Source organism: Calonectris borealis, chromosome 5 (assembly GCF_964195595.1).
Source record: "Calonectris borealis chromosome 5, bCalBor7.hap1.2, whole genome shotgun sequence".
Lineage (NCBI taxonomy): Eukaryota > Metazoa > Chordata > Aves > Procellariiformes > Procellariidae > Calonectris > Calonectris borealis.
Genome location: NC_134316.1, coordinates 9,002,180 through 9,021,780, shown reverse-complemented (window position 1 = coordinate 9,021,780; position 19,601 = coordinate 9,002,180). Strand labels below are relative to the sequence as shown.

General features: G+C 43.7%; 1 protein-coding gene across 1 annotated transcript in view; it reads right to left on the bottom strand.

Moving 5' to 3' along the window:
• The window catches only part of MTHFD1 (methylenetetrahydrofolate dehydrogenase, cyclohydrolase and formyltetrahydrofolate synthetase 1), a 43,411-nt gene extending 26,930 nt beyond the window's left edge, over nt 1-16,481 (bottom strand). The window contains exons 1-8 of the mRNA XM_075150898.1: nt 16,292-16,481; nt 7,598-7,682; nt 5,158-5,217; nt 4,396-4,449; nt 3,894-4,030; nt 3,655-3,755; nt 3,179-3,315; nt 1,650-1,761 (exon numbers count right to left, since the gene is read on the bottom strand). Coding sequence (XP_075006999.1) covers nt 1,650-1,761; nt 3,179-3,315; nt 3,655-3,755; nt 3,894-4,030; nt 4,396-4,449; nt 5,158-5,217; nt 7,598-7,682; nt 16,292-16,332 — 727 coding nt within the window. The 5' untranslated portion in view covers nt 16,333-16,481. The remainder of the gene's footprint in view (nt 1-1,649; nt 1,762-3,178; nt 3,316-3,654; nt 3,756-3,893; nt 4,031-4,395; nt 4,450-5,157; nt 5,218-7,597; nt 7,683-16,291) is intronic.
• Between the last annotated feature and the right edge of the window lie 3,120 nt (nt 16,482-19,601).

The following is a 19,601-nucleotide window of genomic DNA, read 5'->3' as shown; positions in this document are numbered from 1 at the left end:
AAGTTACTGTCCTGATACATCAAATCATATTGGGATTTGCCTTACAGGGCACCGCAACTTGCAAAGTATAGGCATATCCAGAGATTGCCATGTCCTCCAGCTGCAATTCACATCTATACCTAGGAGGCACCTAGCTGGGTGCACTTAGAGCTATGGTAAGATGTATGGCAACTGTGCTATTTCTCCCCCCGCCACGTTCAAAGCACTAATCACAGCTAGCAGCAATATTCTATCTGTACAGTGATGTATCTGGAGAAGCTGGCAAACCAGCCGCTGTTCTTTCTGTAGCATTGCAATTCCCACAATTCTGGCACTGATTTCCCAAAAGATTCATCTGAGAACTTTTTTGCAACCTATCAGAAGGGAAAAAAGAAGCAGGAAAACTCAGCGGCTTCAGAAAAACCACAGAAAAGTCTGTGGCATCCATCATTTTGAAATCTGACAATTTCCATGGTACTCAATCAAGCCCTGATTTCTGAGTCTCACAATGCCATTACGCGTATTGCCATGCAACGCTGACTAGGCTGGGGGTACAAGAAACTCAGATCTCAGTGCACTGCCCAAGGCGACTAATTGCAAAGAAACAGGGATATGTCCTCAGAGATGCAGTTCACATCAAGCCTGAAAAAAGGTCATACCATCGCATGTCAGAAACACAATGGTAATTTTTTTTGCAACATGTTAGTAGGGGAGACTCCAAGCCATTCTGCTTCATGCAAATCAGCAGTGACCCTGTGGGTTTTGGGAAATTGCCTAAGTTTGGGTAGCTTGGCAAAAATACATCAAGCAACAAACAGCAACAGCAGATGACTTTTTAATTTTAGTTAGACAGAGTACTAATGTTTTTAAATGCAACTCAGTGTCATCTTTGAGGAACAAGACTGCTGAACAGAAATTTCTTTACATTCCATTAAATAATGGCAACAAAATGACTGATTAATTATGAAAACTACCTTTTAAAAGCCTTGTGGGTGTAGCACAAAGATAGTTGGATGATGACTAATTTTCCATATCATTCAATATCTGTAATTTGGATTTAAAATGAGATGAAAACAGAAATTGCCAGACTGTCTGTTCCTCCTTTATAAGGAAGGAGTAGCTAAGTGAAAACCTACCCTAAAATCCATTATGTTCAAGCACTTTGTTCTATGCCAGAGCCACTGTCACCAATACTCTTGCAGAAGCTGCTTTGTTTCAAGACAACAGCCATTCAAGCCTAAGAAGTTAATGTTGTAATTCAACAAATCCACAGCTACTTTAAGAGACTGCTTGCTATTTATGTATTTCAAACAGAACAGCTTAATCAGATCTAACTGCAAAGTAATGACAGCAAAGCTGCACGTTCACAAGTGACAACAGCAGCAAGACTTCACTATGTAGTTGTGGTAAATTACATGGATATTCTGCTGTAATATTTCCTAGGCCCCCTCCTTCCTCTACTGATCATCAGCCTCATTGAAGACAGAAACAAAACTGCCACTGATCTGCTTCTGGCATCTTCAGAGGTTGCTATCAATACCTAAGACAGACTTAAAAGAGAAAGAAGTCTGCATTGACTAGAAACACCAAGGAAACAGTATCCATGTACTTAGCAACTGCATTTATATACAAATAAACATATCCCCACTCTTTATACATTACCCACGCACCTGGCACATGGTTAATTCCACAGTCTATTACAATTGCACCAGGTTTGATCCATTCACCTTTTACCATTTCAGGTTTACCAGCTGCAACCACCAGGATATCAGCTTTACCAACCTATAAAAAAGCCAAATAAACAACTCTGTATCACACTGTCAGTGGAAAAACACAGAGCTGCTTCAGCAGCAACTTAGATCAGCTTCAACTGCAGTGAAACTGTGTGCTCACCCATTACCACTGGAGGGATGGCAGGGCATCGTCAGCAATTAAAGGTAGCTAGCAGTTCCTTGGCAAGCACAAATTCCTGCAGCCAGAAATTATAGCCTATTTTCACATTCCTACCCTGAACTATTGCTAGTCAACACTTCACAACTTCCTTTGAATTCCTCCATGATTTTTCAATGGATCACACGGACTACTTTTAGATAAAATTAAAGCCTTCTGCATATTCTTATCTTCCTCCTTTCAAATATCCCTGCATATTCAGCTGCTCTTTTCAATGCTAGAAATGTACCCAGCACTCATCAGACAGCAGCCAAGAGCAACCCCTGCACAAAACTCTAAGCAGTACTTCACTTGTGGCACCACTGCCTTGTGGTTTTTAAGTCCAGGACTGTACAACATGCAACTCCAGGGAAAGCTGACTGTAATTCAGCACTAATATTCGTTCAGACAGTACTCAGTAAATTTCACAGATCTGGTCACAAAGCTGGTGTTAGAGACTCTGACTAAAGCTCGTTGTCAGTTCTTGCACTGCTTCATTCGTGTTTGCTTAGGAAGCTGCTATTCCTTGGAATTTTTTATTTTAATCTTCAAGGGAGACTAACTATTTTTAAGATTTCATTAAGAATTAGCACTTCAATTGTTAATCAACTTAATGACAGTCTTATTGAACAGCAACTTAACAGCATGAAGCACTGCAGTGTTTCTGATCTTCCTTGTGAGTTATATTCAAATACACCTACCCTCTTTTCACCTTTAGTACTTGCCTACAGAGCCTGGCAGTGTTGATTGCTCTACGAGATCCAAGTAGGTGGCAGCACAGCAACACACTATTTCTGTCTCTCTCACTGCTAAAGAGGAAAATGGTACCAACTCCCAGTCATAGAAAAGAGACTGGGAAAAAAAAAAAAAAAACTGGAGAAAACATTTGGTCTAGTATTTCCCAGCCATTAAAGCAAAAGACCACCCGGTCTTTCCAGGAAAAAAAAAACAAAAAACATATGCTGTCTTGCAGCCACTACTTGAAGATTAGGAAAGGATGATTAAATTCTCAGCATTTGCCCAAAGAAAACAAAAATAATAGTTTTACTGTTATAATTAAAAGCCTCTCATTAAGGGCCAAAAATAATCAGGATTGTATTCCAGCAGTATTTACACCATTATGCAATGAACAGGACTGGGCAACTGTTTCAGATGAAAGACAACCCAGACCCCATGACTTAGAGTAGCAATACACTGAGTAGCAATGTGCAGCAGGCAGCGCTGGGTTGCAGCAGATAACTACAGCCTCATGCATCCATCCTGTCATTACCTCCTCAGCCAGTGTTGAGGTCTTTGAATGGCAAGTGGTTACTGTTGCGTGATTCCAGAGCAGCAGGTCATGCATGGGAGCACCAACGATCTTACTGCGACCAACCACTACGGCTCTTTTCCCCGCAACCTGGATGCCTGCACCACAGAAAGTTAAGAGAAAGTAAAAAATAGGTCATTGTGCATTCTAGTACAAACTAACTCAAATGGCTCCAGAGTCTTTTGGTCCGTTTAAGTCTGGCTGTGGTACTTCAGGACACTATTTTTCTTCCGGGCTGTGTGTGATAGAGAATTGGAGTTGGAAGGGAAGACAGAAGGACCACTTTAAAACTAGCTCTTTTCCTATCTGAAAAGGCAGAGATGAAATGTGGCATCTCCACAAAAGTTTCAGTGCGAAGCATAGCCTTGCGAGGTGCATAATTTCTCCTCTTATTGAAGATTACTGCACTAATGAATAATGGATGGAAACCTCCTTACCTGTCTGCCTGATAAGTTCCATGCATCCTTTTGGTGTACAGGGAATAAAGCAGTCTCCAAGGTCCCCTCTAGAGAGTTTCCCAGCATTGATGCTACTTAAGCTGTATTTTGAAAGAATAAAGGCCAAGTAAGATTCCCAGCCTCATGATTACCGTTCAAAAGGAAAAAAAAAAAAAGAAAAAAAAAAGGGTTTCTTTCTGGAGTAGCTGTCATGCTCTCCAGGGGTGAAGTCAGTTTACCCATCTACATCCTTCTCAGGTGCAACAGCATTGGTTATTTTTTCTGTATCAATGGGTTTATCAGAGTCAAGTGGCAGCTGCACTATAAAGCCATGAACAGCAGGGTCTCCATTCAAAGAGGCAATGCACTTGAGAACCTACAAGAAGTAAAGACCAAAAACCTAATGGCCGATAAACCGAAATATGACTGATGCAAAGGAAAAAGCACAATCCTATCTGGATTAAAAGACACACACAATATGTTTAGTTTTTCCACCAAGAGTATAAATGACTTACATTTTTTATTTTTAGAAAAATACCTGTTAAAGTCTAAATTTTACATTGTAGTTATTTAGCTTTCTTTTAAAAATAAAAAATCTCAGCAGGTTCCAGTTCTTTTTTCATGAGTTAATATCTATGGGCACACAGTCTTTTTTTATAAAATGAGAGGGCAAATATAAGTTCATCCTTTGAGCTCAAGACCAAAATTATATATTTTTTCATTATTGGCTACATTACTTACATCAGCTTCTGTTGCTGTGTTTGGCAGTTTTATATGATTGGCACTGATCCCAATCTGCAAATGAGAATACCAACAAATTATCTGATTTCTGAATTGACATCAGAGATTGATCTGGCTATTCTCTCAGTCCAGCCCAGTCACAGCTACATTCTGTCACATTTCCCAGGTCTATCTCCTGTTCCTGTGGTTACAGTCCTATTATTTGGAAATATCATCAATGAAAAAGAAAAGAGATTAGTGCTTTGCCTACTTAGATTGGTCTATACTTCAACTGTCCTATTCACCTTTTGACATGAAAAACAACATCTTGGCTTGACAGCACACTGCCTTGAAATGCCAGCAGAGAAGATGCCAGCTATTACCTAGGGAAACAGGGGCTCATCTACGTTCCCAGCCCTGCTGTAGCATGTAATGTACCACTTGGTGAGAGATGCAAGGCAACTACAGGTACAAGACATTCAGGGAAGAGAAGCACATGGCCACAGGTCAGGAAAGACAGAGCATCAGCACTTCAGACACAAGTAATCTAGGAGATGATCACACAAAAAGTGGCACCAACCCACCCCGTTGTTACCCCGCTTGGCTAAGTGTCAGGTTACACACCTGTATTACTTCCTTATACCAAAGAATTCAGGCCAACACTGGTTTCTCCAATACGGGCAAAGCTTAGACAAAACTATTTGATTGGCGTCTTTTTTTTTCATATTCAGATTTGACCTACTGTAGGAGGGTAAAAAGAAATATTAAGAGTTTGGGCATTACCTCAGCAGCAGCCTTCAGCTTCATATTAATGTAGAGGTTCGAATCATCCCGATTTCCAACCTAAGGATGAACAGACAGTTGAGTCATACTGCAGAATAAAGACCCTGTCACACACTGAGATGGGCTTTAACCCTTAGCTTCCTTGCCTTGCTTTGAGCTACACCAAGGAGACAGAGGTATTCTTGAGTAGCTGTAACACATACTGGTAGAGGCTGTAAGTAGCTGGAGCTAACAGGAAAGTGTTCTTTCAAGTAAGAGGCTGCTAAAGACAAGTTGTCTGATCTCCTGCATAAACACTATTTACACCTGTTGAAAACCAGCGTTCACCACAGCAGAAAATACTGCCTGACATCTCATCTGAGAAAGTTAAATCTCTAGCTAATTAACATGATCAGCAGGTGCTGATAACATCCAATTATCTAATTAAGGCTTTCAGAAATGTTGGGCCTCTTTGATACCCAGGAATCTTAATTTTATGCACATACGTGTGCCCTGATGGAGAAATTTCTTTCCCTGCTGTTTCGTACCTTGAGAATTTTCCTGCCAAAGAAAAACCAACAAAACGAGAACAAAGTGATGCACAAAGAGAAAGCAGCAAGTGGAACAAACGCCTGTAGTTTTTGGCAGTGTTGGGTGATTACAGCACAACTGCATTTCAGAAGACTGCTTGCAACATCCAGTATGCTTTGTTAAAGGTAATACTCCTTGTAACCATAAGAAAATGAGGGGCAAATAAGGAAAAACTGATAAGCAGACTCTTGAAGCCCCATTCTCTGGTACTTGGTAGCTATCCCTGGTTCTCACACAGACTACAAGCTGCAGGGGTGACTGCATTACCTGATCACCCAGCATAGACTGGTTCTTCCCTACGGTTGGACAAAGGGGCTGTCTCCCCTTTAAAGTCTGTTGGGTTTAGGAAAAGGTATGCCTCATACAGGGCAGAAAAGAAGGAAGAGAGCAGGCATCAGGAGATGTCAGCAAACAGACCACATATATTGTGCAAAAGAGGACATTCCTGACTACAGGACAAAAAATAAAGATTAACTGACTTACTCTTTGAGCTCAGAGAACACCAGATACCTCCCAAGAAAAGAGCACATATTGTGCGGGGTGCTACATATCAGAAACAGCTAATTTTCCTGACTTCATTGAAAAATAAACAGCTGAGAATATCCGTATTAGGAGATGAGCTCCAAGCCCAGACTGTTTGGTAGCTTACAAAAGTGTCAGAGAGCCAAAGAGCAAACAGGTTGTAAAGGACCCTGAAACAACTCAGGTTTGAAGAGAACACAAGCCAACTAAGAAAAAAAAACTAGTAACGCTACAAGACAGCAATTTTTGAACACAGTTTACACGGTCAGCAGTTTGGCAACTTCCATCAAAGCATCCCTTACTACATTTTAAATAAAAGACCTTCCTCCTTCGTTCTAAACACCTGAAGACAAGTCTTCTGTAGAGATGATCTTCTTAAAGCTAATGGAAAAGAAAACCAGAAAAAAAAAACAAACCACGAATTTGTTCCTGGCATTGAAGAGGAGCATGGTCTTTGTGTACTATAGTGGTCTTAGCACTGGAATCCAGAGACAGGCACCAAGAGCTCTTCAGGAGCTCAAAATACTGAATAAGGACAGAAGCCACTTCTCTAAGCAGCCACTTTCAGTCCATCAATTCTTTATGGCCACACAGTTCCTTCCTGTTATGTGACACTTGCTATTGCCAGTCACCTTCTGATCTAAGCACAAAGGTTTTCATTTTTTATTAGCTGCAAGGGAAAAAAAAAAATCACCTTAATTCTGCCAAACACAGGTCAAAACCCTGTACTGATTGGAAGTTACTATTGCTTTTTTTCCTCTGCAAGCATTTCTGTGTAGACTCTAGCACTTACTCACACTTCTGACAGACATCAAATTCAGCAATGGGATTTTGTTCCATTCCCTGCACTCAAAGTCTTCTTGGCCAAAGGTGTTTTTGGTTGGTTACTTTTTTTCCCCCCCACCCCCCTTCTCTCTCCATGTTCTGATGTAAAAGCAGACCAAATCCCTTAATAAACATCCCATTTCCAAGATTTCTGGTATAAACGCATCTCTGAAAGTTGACAGGCTTTGGGGCTCACACAAATGCAGTGACTTGGAATAGAGTCTACAAGCACTGCTTCCTCTTAATAGGCAAGAAGCCTACTTTCACCATTTCACAAACATAACGCTCAGAGAACTGCAAGGGTGTGATGAAAGAAAAAAAAAAAAACAACCCCAAAACGTCCTGGGCCCCCGTACTTGAGAAGACATCATAGAACTGTGTTACCATCCCACAGGGAACTCTGCTTTTCTTTCCTTATAAAATGTTACTATTGCAAGGCAGCTTTGATGAAGTTTATCAGCTGTGCACTTACCATTGCAAAACAACACAGATTTTCTGTAGTTGTCATTAAAGAAAACAATACCTGCAAAATTGCGAGTCCTGGTCTGAAGCCTGGAAACTTCTCTTTCATCTCAACAACTTGCTTCTTTAGTCTCTCTCTCACTTGTCTGAAGAGGGGGAAAAAAAAAACCACAAGGTAGAAGTTAACCAAGGGGCTGAATTCTCATACAGTGATAAGTCAGGAGCTGAAAAGATGACAGACGGGCAGACTGGCAAACACTTACTTATGCCTTGAGTACACAAGTCCCAGCAACGTCCAAATAAGATTAATGTCCATAAATCACTAAGACACTTTAGAAGTTTCATTCAAACTTATTTAAAATATTTTTTTCTTAAGTCCACATTGTGCTTCTTCACCCTCCTCTTCACGGTCTCATAGGATACAAGGGTAAAAAAAAGTACAAAATTTGGCATGGAAATTCCTGGGACTTCAAACTCCCTACTCAAAAGCAAAGCCTCTTTCCACATATGCCATACCAAATCTACCTGTCTTCCACAGGCACCAGACAACACTATCACACATGCTGTCCTGGAAAAGGATGATGAACAATGGTAAAACGCTGGAAAATAGCTAAACAAACAGGAGGTACTGTCCTCGTTTTTTGGCTGGGATAGAGTTAATTTTCTTCCTAGTAGCTGGTATAGTGCTGTGTTTGGAATTAAGTATGAGAATAATGTTGATAACACACTGATGTTTTAGATGTTGCTAAGTAGTGCTTACACTTAGTCAAGGACTTTTCAGCTTCTCATGCTCTACCGACTGACAAGGCTGGAGATGCACAAGAAGCTGGGGGGGGACACAGCCAGGACGGCTGACCCAAACCCGCCAAAGGGATATTCCATACCATACGATGTCATGCTCAGTATATAAACTAGGGGAAAGCTGGCCAGGGGTCTGCTGCTCGGGAACTGGCTGGGCATCGGTTGGTGGGTGGTGAGCAACTGCATTGTGCATCACTTATTTTGTTTATTCTTTTATCATTATTATTATTTTCCTTCCTTTTCTGTCCTATTAAACTGTCTTTATCTCAACCCACAAATCTTACTCCCCCCCTCCCCCCATCCCACTGGGCAGGGGAGTGAGCAAACGGCTACATGGTGTTGAGCTGCCTGCCGGGTTAAACCACAACAGGTACCCAAAGATACACCTCTTATACAGTGAGCAAAATTAGCTAAACCCTGGTACACAGCTCAGGTCAACTCTTCAGTGAAGACAAGTTTAAGGATACAACTATTAAAACAAAACTTCGAAATGGAAGCATGAGAGGATTCACTGATTAGTGTATCTAGCTCAGATGTCAACTCATACCCAGTTTACTATGTAATGTTTTAGAGATAATGAGTACCCAACACTGATAAATTAGCCGCAGACAGCTCAAAAGCCACTGTCACCATCCTCCCCAGCCTTGCACTCCTCTCTAATTTCTCAATCACTGTCTGGCCCCATGTGCATGATCCTTCACCAGGGAAGGTGGTGGGGAAGAGGTCCTGGTGCCAGGCCCAACTGCTCTTTCAAATCTGAAATTCTGCCAAAAGCCTGGGTGCAGCCCCAGCACCACTGCTCTGTCTCCTCACCAGAGGCAGTCGGGATTCAGAGAGAAGAACTGACCAGTCGTGCCCGTCTCATGGGCTCACGGCGCTAGGAGGAGGTTGTGGCACTTCACTGCAAATGCAGGAGATACTCACTCAGAAGCAAAAGCCAGGTAAGCAAACCCCACAGGGCAACAGAGGTTTGACAGGTCTGTCCTCCTCCATGTGATCTCCAGACCATGTGCCACCCACTATTCTCAAAGAGATGAGAAGGGGCTACCATCATGCTTAGCAAATCCACCCTGCTCCATACACCCTACCATTTAAAATACAGATAGTCTCCTTGTGCTCATCTACCCTCAAATCAGTATCACAAGGTCTACTACTTCCCAAGTGGAACCAGACTTCCCAGACTGGAGGAGGTGCTGTTGGTGCCAGTTCATTAAAAATGCAAACAGCAAGGGTACAGGGACAGAGTAAGTAGCTCATGCCAGCTGGGAGGCTGCGATTCCAGGATGACAAATAGCCAGTGAAGCCAACTCTACCCTGCAACTATAAGCTCCAAATCAGAAATGCCAGAGGCAAGAAGAAAGGGAAATGGGAGCAGCACATGGCTTTGCTGAGACCCAGCAGCACAGATCCCAGCGGACCGTCGCAGCTGGCCCAACCAGAAGCAGCCCTGAGGCTGTTCTAAGTCCCATCTCAGGAGAATCACGCAGCCTCCTGCTCTGTCCCAAATCATGCATCTCTCCTGCTGCATCCCAAATCACACAGTCAGAGCTCTGCTGCACCTTAGGAGCGGGTTCAGAGTATTTATAGGTGTTTGCGTCTGGCCAAGCTGTTAGAAGTCTCTTAACAAGCTTTGGTAAAAGAGGTTGTTTTCAACGTTACTTAAGAAATAGTAGTTCCTAGGATTCCTTTAGCTATCACCTCTGTAAAAGACTTGACACTAAGACTGGCTGATGAGTTCAGAAAACAGTGTCATAGCAAGCCTTGCCCTAGCAATTCGTCATGCTGAAGTGACAAAAGTTCATCTTCTGGACTGCAAAGCACCAACTGCCTCTCCTTACACTCCACCTGTAAGCCCCTACGGAAGGCACCAAATCTACAACTGCAGACACAACAGGGCCTGAGCTCATGAGCGGCTCGAAAGAACATCGCAGTGATCTCAAGGAGCATCAGAAACCCACAGTGCATGGCCTCTGAGTGGGTGCTGCGGGCCAGTTCTGTGAGGGAGCTATTTCTGAGAACAGCCTCTGGTGTTCCAGTAAGGAAGGCACAGCACTGGTTTGTGGCCTGCAAACAAAAAGAAATGCAAACAAACGTGAAACGTATCATAATTTATGACGCCAGAAAGCCCTCATAAGGGACAGTCAACTGGAAAGGGTCTCAGGTCTGGGTTTTTCTTTTAATCCAAAGTCTTCTCAGTGGAGGACAACCGGGCCCACCCAAGGGTCTAGTTTCCCTCTGTCCTCTGTGAAGCAGGGCTGTCGCGTGCTTTCACCCCCAGCAGGCATGACTGTTCACATATTACATTGCTGTCATTTTCTGTAATTAGGCACTAGCTCACTTCCCCTTCAGCTACAGAAGAAAGGTAACACACACAAACACCTGAAGTGGTGCTGCCAGAGCCGATTTGCTTTAGGAGCCTTATATCAAGAAATCACTTCTTAGACAGCCACCTAGTGTTAACTACCACTGCTCTCTCGTTACCAGAAAAGCAACAGGTGCAAAGGTTTGAGAGAAAATTAACGAAAAAAAAATTAAAAATCCTTGTTTTAACTCTGCAGACTTACAAATACATTACTAAATAAACTTTCCAAGCCAGCAGCTATTTAGTGATACAGTTTGCAGAATTCTATTGTGGACTTCAGGTCTTCAGAAAGAGAAAAATTGATGTTGATAAATCAACAACATTTTTTATTAGCTGTATGAAAACACTTTTAAGTCTTCAAACATAAATTTGCAATTGTACATGGATGTTCCTCCAAAAGCCTTCCCTCTGACACTAAGACCCCTCCTGTGCCCACACGCTCTTCCACAAACAAACTCACACTGCAAATAAGGGTCCAGGGTCCACAGGTTAAGGACAGCACACGGCTCTAAGCACACAGTGCAAAAGCCAGCTCCAAAGATTAAAAAAACCTGTTAGCCTTTCTTTCTCTAGGCTGCAGCAGTGAACTGAATTTAAATTTATTAAGTGAATTTCCCAGAACAGCAGAGGACAAACCAACACCCGTCCAGCTCTGCTGTAAATGGAGACAGATGCTCAGCTCCGCTGCTAGTGCCTCCTCAGGCAGACCCCACCACTGCACCTACGAGATTACGTTCATGCAATGGCTCTGGTGGCTGTGTTTCTGTCCCTTCTCTGGGTAACAGGGCCTTGGGTCTATGTGAATACTGCCAAATGTATGACCTGGCAAATACCTCCTTCAGAGACAATGATGCTCTAGAAGAGGCCTGCCCCCAAAGAGGAAGGTTTGGCCTCACTGCCTGGATCACGGATTTCCCAAAAGTTTCAGAAATGTGTATCAGAAGTGCTCTTGCTGCAGCTCTCCAGAAATGTCTGTATAAAGCTGATGGGCCTCCCCAGGTCCTGCACTATCTTGGTCAGGGCTGTTGCCCCTGTAGCCATTCCTCCTTAGAGCCTGCAGCACTGCTCTGCTCACCTTCTGTTGCCCCCATGGGAAGAAACAAAACTGGAGAAGGGGAAGCTTGTCTCTCCACACTGCAAACCTCCACGGCACCGTGTCCTAGCCAACAGGACAACTGCTTTATCTTCAAATACCATGAAAAGGCTGCAAGCAAGCGTGAAACTAAACATCCTACTGGCACCCCAAAGAAGAAACAGAAAGGAGCCTCTCCTGGGGGGAGTCACAGGTTGGCTGTCCCAATGGACTGGCACTGGGATGGGAACTGCCTTGGGAAAGTCTATCTGAACGCTGCTGGTAATTCAACAGATGGCTCCGGTTGAGGGATGACACTATTTAGAGAACAGAGCTGGAATTTGTTCACAAGTCTCCTGCTCCACCACTGCATGATCCTGACACACTGCCATTATCTCACAGGGGAACTGCCTGCTTCTTTCTACCAATTCCACACTCCCACAGTTTTTAACCATTCTTTTGGTTGTGTCAGCTCAAATACTTGTCCGAACACTCTTCAGGCCAGATAAATACATGAAGCTGCTTTTGCTTTTTTATAGGCTTTTTCGTCATGTCCAGAACACTAGTCCAATGAGGGCCACAAAACAGCTGAGCTGAAGAAGCAATCATCTGTAGGTGATGGGATAGACAGCATTTGAGGAACTTCTCAAATGTGGCCAGCTGCCAACAGAACAACAGAGTTTAAGTTTCACATAAAGCCGAGTCTTTAAAACTTACACAGAAGAGTTAGCCCCAAACATGAGCTACAATACCACGAACTGGCATGACCAGCTTCCCATGGTGCAACGTCAATCACACGAATCAGGTCTGCATCCCAAAATGGCTGCCACATACAACAGCCAACTATCAGGTGATTTAATCGGAGGACAACGTAACAGAAATAAATGAGGACTCAAACCACGTTTGTGGGGCTGCAAGCACTTCAGACAATACTCTAGGCCATATTTACAATGGTCTGTCTTCACAAAGAGTGATACTAAGATTTTTGTCCTTCCAAGAAGGGGACACAGCAGTCCCCTACACGTTCTTTCCCTTAGGACTCCCCCTTCCCATGTAACCTGGTGCTGATGTGCACACATGACAGCACTGAGGCCCTGTTGTCCACCAGACAATGTTTTTCTCCTAGCTTTGGAAAAAGGGTCCCATTTTTTTAATTCTGTCTCTGTACAGCACCTAACACAAGGTGTTCTTGCTCATATTTGGGGCTGTTCGGTGGCACTGAGCGATATTGGATCACACAGTTCACTTTAACTTCGCACACCCGCAGTGTGGTACCCCTCAGTGCATGCCTGAAACATTCTGGGTACGATCTGGTAAATGAGATCTCACAGATCGGGGAATTTTTTCAATTCAAACTAGATTTAACTGGAGTTTCAACAGGATCTCCAAAAAATGTTTGAGGCCTAGTCTGAAAAAGCTGAAGAGTTTACCACACTGTTACCTCCAGTTATAAGCCGAGCCTGATCATCGCTATATCCAGTTCTTTAACAGTACTTCAAACTCAAAGCATTACCTGGCCCATCCCTAGGGGCTGGGAGAGGTGTTAATTCTTCCCTGCCATCACAACTCATCAGCCACTTATCCTGACCAGGAATGTTGGTCCATTCCTGGTGCTATCAACCAATTCAGGCCAAACCAGGGGTTTCCAAACCCGGGCTACTTCAGATGATAACAACTGAACACACCGCTCACTGCAGCGGACATAAGCTGTCAAGAGGAGCCACTACAATGTTTTGCTCTGAGTATCTATTTCAGACACAGAAACAGAGTATTTTTATTTTAAGGGAATACTAGTAATAAAAAAAAAAAGTTGAGAATACTGTATTTTGATTCCCTCCAACCCTCTATATTCCGCATACTTAAAGCACTGTTTCTCTGCCTCTTATTAGTCATTTGTTTATTGTACCGTTACAACATAACCACATTTACTATCCTCACAGGTCATATTCAAAGCCACTGAAAACATCTATTTTCCTTTGTACTTCTTCTGAGCCTTTCAAGACTTTCTAGGTGTGGAATAGCTTTATCTCCTCATCAAGTTTTCCTTATTTATAGAGACAAGGAAGCTCGCTCTCTCGAAGTATTTATTCTCCTTACACGTTTCACAAAAATAAGAATGCCACTATCTACCTGATTTTTGTTTAAATAACTGGCATGATTCTGAATTAGGTATTTTTTTCACCTCTCTTTGGGGAAGGGGTGGCAGGAGAAGAAAGTTCACAATACTTACGAGTTTTGATTTAAAACATACACAGAAACGTAGCTGGAACACTACTCGATTGATTCACCTAATTTGTTAATATTTGACTGACTTGCAAACAAACACTTTTCTCGATTAAAGGATAAAGTAACAAAAAATGCCCCCTACAAGATAGTAACTGAAAAGATTTTGCAGCTGATGTAAAGTCAGAAACACTCCCTTTCTACAACAGGCAATTCAGCTGAAAATTCCTAGAAAAACCACATGCCTATCGCTGCTTCTGCTGCTGCCAGACTCTTGGCCTGGAGGTGAACTTTGGACAGTAAGAATCCTCTGGACAGTAAGAATCCTCTGGACCAGCACTTCTCTGGCGGGTCTGGAAGAAAGGGACAGGTACCTGTCCTATCTATGGGTGGATAGCCCATTTCCTCATGCCTCCTTCAAGGAAAGGAAGGAAAAAGCAGAACTACGTAAGGCCCATTCCCGTGGAGCACACGATGGGTTTGCTACACTGGACATAAATACAGCAGAAATAAAAGAACTGAAGGAAGATAGCTGTACAGCTGCAATTATTTTTCCATTTTGTGTTGTCTTCAGGTCAAGATTTGATGCCTTTGGAAGACAGGCTTCAGCCAAACACTTTAGAGATGTGCTGGAAACTAAACAATCCTTTCTCCTGTAGGTGTTTATTAAAAGCTTATGCCTCTTCCAAGGTATTTGCATATCGCAAAGGTCATAATCTCTGAAAACAGCTGCTACTATAATACAGAAAACAAATAAATAAAAAATTTCACCACTGTATCTACAAATTTAAAGAAAGTAAGTAATGCAATATGCATTGCCAAGGAAGCTAGAAGTTTTCAGGTGAATGCTCAGAATACCTTCAAAACACACTCATTGTACCCAAGCTAGCATCTTTCCAGATTTCCAGTCACTCTAAAACTGCAATAACGTGTAGCTTGAAAGGACCTACTACACTTCAGGGGCACTTTCTATGCCAGAAAAAGGAAACCTGCAACAGCAAATCACTAAGTACCACCAAGACCACACATAGGCATTGCAGAGCACGCTGGCTTCAAGACTGCCAAAAGCATAAGGTGTAATGAAGCACACAAGACTGAGAGACTGCAATACCCAAGTAGTACTGGCCCAAAAATTACCGGGTAAAAAATATGCAAGCAGCCTTTCATCATGGATATTCAGATTGAAGACACATTAGGCCTACTTTTCAGAAATGCTCCACTATCAGTTAGATATAGGTGTGTCGTACGTAGCAATACCTAAGAGCAGGTCTAACAACTTTTCTGAGATTTTAGACCATTTCAAATTTACACTTTCTGTTCAAATTCCCTGGTTATAGAGAGGAGGTACCCAACAAACCTACCTAACCAAATCCTGTTTGCACAGAATATAACAGAAGTGTTACCCTTTGCTAAATACTGCATTTTCCTAGGGTTAGGGAAATTAATTTAGCTTTCTTACTGGATATGTATGTACAGCAGCAGTAGGAAAAATAAGCTAACTAAAAGACACAATGCAGGGTCACCTATACTCAGAGTTAGCCAGCTAAGTAAAAGCTGAAAAGCACAAGAAAGCCTCTTTCTTTCGGGTCTGCCAAATCTTTCAAAAACCTTTGGCACGACACATGTGAACACTCATCTTGACATTATCCAACACATGGATTAATTTATCTTGCTTTAAAAAGGAGTGACCAAGGCCTGTACAGATGAACATAGAGACCATGCCTAAAGCACTGCTTCCCAACTCCTGCTCATAAAGCATCCTAACAGCACTGCTTAAATACACAAAAACTGTAAGTCAGCCAGCCATTTCACCTGCCTGGGTGATTATCTCGGCGCAGAGATGCTGAGCGATCACAAGCCGCTCTGCAGGGCTGATGCGGGACCAAGCAGACACACTGGCTGGGTTTCTGGGGGGCAATGCAGCCGTGACAGCATTTTAGGTTCTTCTGAAGATCGTTAATACTACCTTAATTTAATAACTCCCACCGTTTCCAGACAGGAAGAAGTGAGCTTTGAATGCAACGTAGTGAAAAAGCCTTAAGGTGTCTTCAAACCTGCTTCGTCCCGGCAAAGCCGGAGCAAAGGCCACCACAGCCCCATTCCCCCGCCCAGCAGGGCTGGGTCCCCCGGGGGACCCCCCCCAGGCGCACCGGTCTCCTCCCCGATCGCGGCTACCCCGCGGGGTAAAAATCCTCGCGTCTCCCCACAGACTCTCCCGCCCGAGAAAACTCCCGCCCTGCGCGGCGCCGGGCGCATGGCGGGAAGGGCAGGCGGCCGGCCGGCCCCGGGGTACGTACGCGGAGACCATCTTGCCGCTGAGGATCTCGGCGGGGGCCATGGCGAGGGCGGGGAGGCAGCGGCCGAGCGCAGCGGGACTCCCGGAGCGTCTGCGGGGCGAGCTGCCCCCACCACTGCCCTACTCCGCGCCCCACGTGGCCCCAAACTTTCGGCGGCCGCCGGCCCCACCGCGCAAGCGCTGCCCCCGCCCCGCCCCAGAGGAGGGAGGTGAGGGGCACGGGGAGGCAGCTATGGGCTCCCCCCACGGTGGCGGCGCGGGGGCGGCAGTGCCGGGTCTCCTCCCCTGCCCCTCCCGCCGCCGTGAGGCGTCCGGTACCCGCCCACCGCTGAGGGGAGCAGGGCTCAGCGGCGCGGCGGAATGGCCGCCGAAATGCTCTAGGGGTGCTGCTCCTGCTCCCGGCCCCGGCCTTCCTGGCGCCCTGCTCTGTGGAGAAGGGGCCTGGGCAGCAGAGTCGGCTGCAGGCGCTGGGAGGGGAGGGCGAAAGCTGCCTCCGGAGCTGGGGGCTGAGGAGTGCGCGGCGGTGGGACGCTGCCCGCCGGTCCGGAGGGGCTGGCAGTGCCGGTCTGCTGGTGGTGGGCTCTGCACAGTGAATTCCTGGCCGTATCTTAGTTGCAAATCAGTGTAAGAAGAATCTGTGTTTCATGCCCTGGGGTAGCACTGTGGTACTCCTCAGAGGTTATGCTAAGAGTAATTTTTATTCTTCAGGATTTCAGCACATTTGTCCAACATGAAGTCACCAAACTGCTGGCTAGCCGGCGTGGAAAAAGGGCAATGAAGAAGAGGGATTGTGGCCTAAAGTTCATAGGAGTTGTCAAGAGTGAGAAACAGGTTCCTAATGGTTGCCTCCAAGGGATGTACTTGAAGTAAGTAATCCCGTTAGGACTGATGAAGGTGTATTTTCCTGTCAGGCACCTGCTCGGATCCATGCAGTCCTCCATGTGTACAGTTACTTACATAGCCGAGGCTTTTCCTTACTCTGCAGGCCAGCGCAGACATTTTAGGACCTTGCAGAGAGAGTCAGCTTTCAGTGGTTTTCTCACACAAATGGCAAATAAGTGATGAGGGTCCAGCCAGAGTTGGAGATGGGAAAAGCGGTTAAATGTCGCTGAGGTAGACTTGCTCAGGCAAGATAGCGCCATGACCCAGAGAAGTTAAGGAACTCGTCAGTTTTTCCTGCTAATATCTAGCACTTGGTTAGAGAACAGGTCCACAATTCAATAAACCAATGATAAAAAGGTCAGGGACAGGGAACTGGCAAACTGGGATCGATGATGGGGTGGACCTACAGTGTTTAGTTGCTGTTGGGGAGTAGTAGCGTGTTCCTGTGCCTGCAGCAAAGCAGTACTCTTACTGTTTTGGGACCTAGCCACATCTGCCGCGTGTGGTGGCAGTACAGCAAAGAAACAGGATAACACCACTGCAGATTAACAAGCCGTGGAGAATAGGGGTTGGATGCTACAACAGCAGTGTTCCTGCTGAGAATTTGAGAATTAAAAGGCCTCTGTGAAGTGCTTTCACGTAGATTTTTGCTTTACATAGAATGCAGAGGCTTGGAAAAAGAAAGTGCCTCTTCCAAAGAGTTTGCTGAGAAAGCATTCAATCCTGCTATTCCATAATGTAATCGGTTCACAAAGGGATTTTGGGAACTGTCAGGTTTTGGGAAGGGAGAAGTGTAGGCCTTGCAGCTTCTGCCTAGGGCACAAAACTATGAAGATGGAAATATATGGGCCCTTCTGTTTCAGAAGCTCAGAAACCTTAGGGTTGCTTCTCCGGCGTTCTAGGATGGCAGTATAAACCATACATAGTTCAAAACTTCTCTGAAGATAACGCTTTTCTTTGTGTTTCCTTTTGTAGCCTAACAAGTGATGTCTTTTCTGCTTTCTGCTCTACTCAGAGGAAAGCATCTTATCTCGAGTGGTTAAAGCACCTTAAGTTAACAATGTGTTGTAATTGTAGGATTAAAGGTCAGAAATTTCTCTTTAAAAGTGACTTGGAAAAGAGGGAAAACTTTGCATTTCGGGGCTTTTATATGCTAAATAAAAAAAGCTAGAAAGAACTTCTTTTTCTCGTATTTCATTATGTATTCCTTGTATTTCCTGGAATGTTCCAACAGGCAGTTGCAGTATTATACAATCAAAACTGAGATTATTCAATTCACTGAAAGAAGGGATTTTTGTAGGCTGCTTAAAATTCTGTACTTTGTTTGTTTCTTCTATTGCCTTTATCTGAGGCCTGAATGAACCCTTGGGGGAAAAAAAACAAACTGTGTTTTAAAAAAAATGCAAAAGACAGATTCCTTCAGTTAAGGACAGGATAAACTCTCAGAAACAGCGTTTGCCAAAAAGGATTTGACACTCGGGACAGTAGTGTAAAAGTATCAGGCAGAAAAAGAAAAAGAAGAAAGCTATCTTCTTCAAAAATATTCAGATTACCTTATTTGCAGAGTGAGCAGAAGAAGCTATTGCCATCAGGAGCTGTAGATTCCTACCCAGAGTTGCTAACTTGCATGATTTGCATGTGTGTGTGAGCATTAATGTCACTTGCTGCTTTTCATAATGCCCCAGCACCTGAAAAAAAGAGGTCTTGTGATGACAGGTGAAACTTTGAAAATTACCTGAATTTATTGTAAAGTCTGAAAAATAAGAAAGGAAATAAAAATAATCCTAAACAACTTATTTAATCATTTAATTCTTTTTGAGCCAGATTCTCATTTTTGGGAAGGGACAGACTCATGAATTTTAAATGCTTGTGCCAGAAAATCGGACTAGCTAACCTCCTTTTATCATAGCAGGAAGTTCTTTTATATTTCTAACTTGTCTCATATGGCAGTCAGGTACTAAAACTGAGATTGTTACTCAGAAGTTGTGTGTGTCATGCCTTTATGTAAGAACATGTTCTTTAACATTCATTCTTAATTGTCATCTTGAGGTTGAAATACTGGGAATGGAATGGAAGGGGAACAGAAAAGGGATTATGTGATGAGAAATGGCTGAATAGACCCTTCTGCTCAGTTCATATCAGAGCCAAATACAGCCCCCAAATGCAGTAAAAAAGTTAAAGCTACTATTCACATACAGGAATCTCAGAGAAACACAGTGGCAAAGGAGACAAACATTGTGAAAATGTTTTCAATCAATGTTTTATGCTTTCAGTACAATTCTTTTGAACATATTAATGCAGAAGAATGAGAAAAAAACTAATGCCATAAGAACGGACAGCTCTGAGCGTAGTCTGTTTTGTACCAAAGCAGACTTATTTTCTAATGGCTGTTAGGATGAAGAAGGATAAAATCCAGTTACGTCAGGATA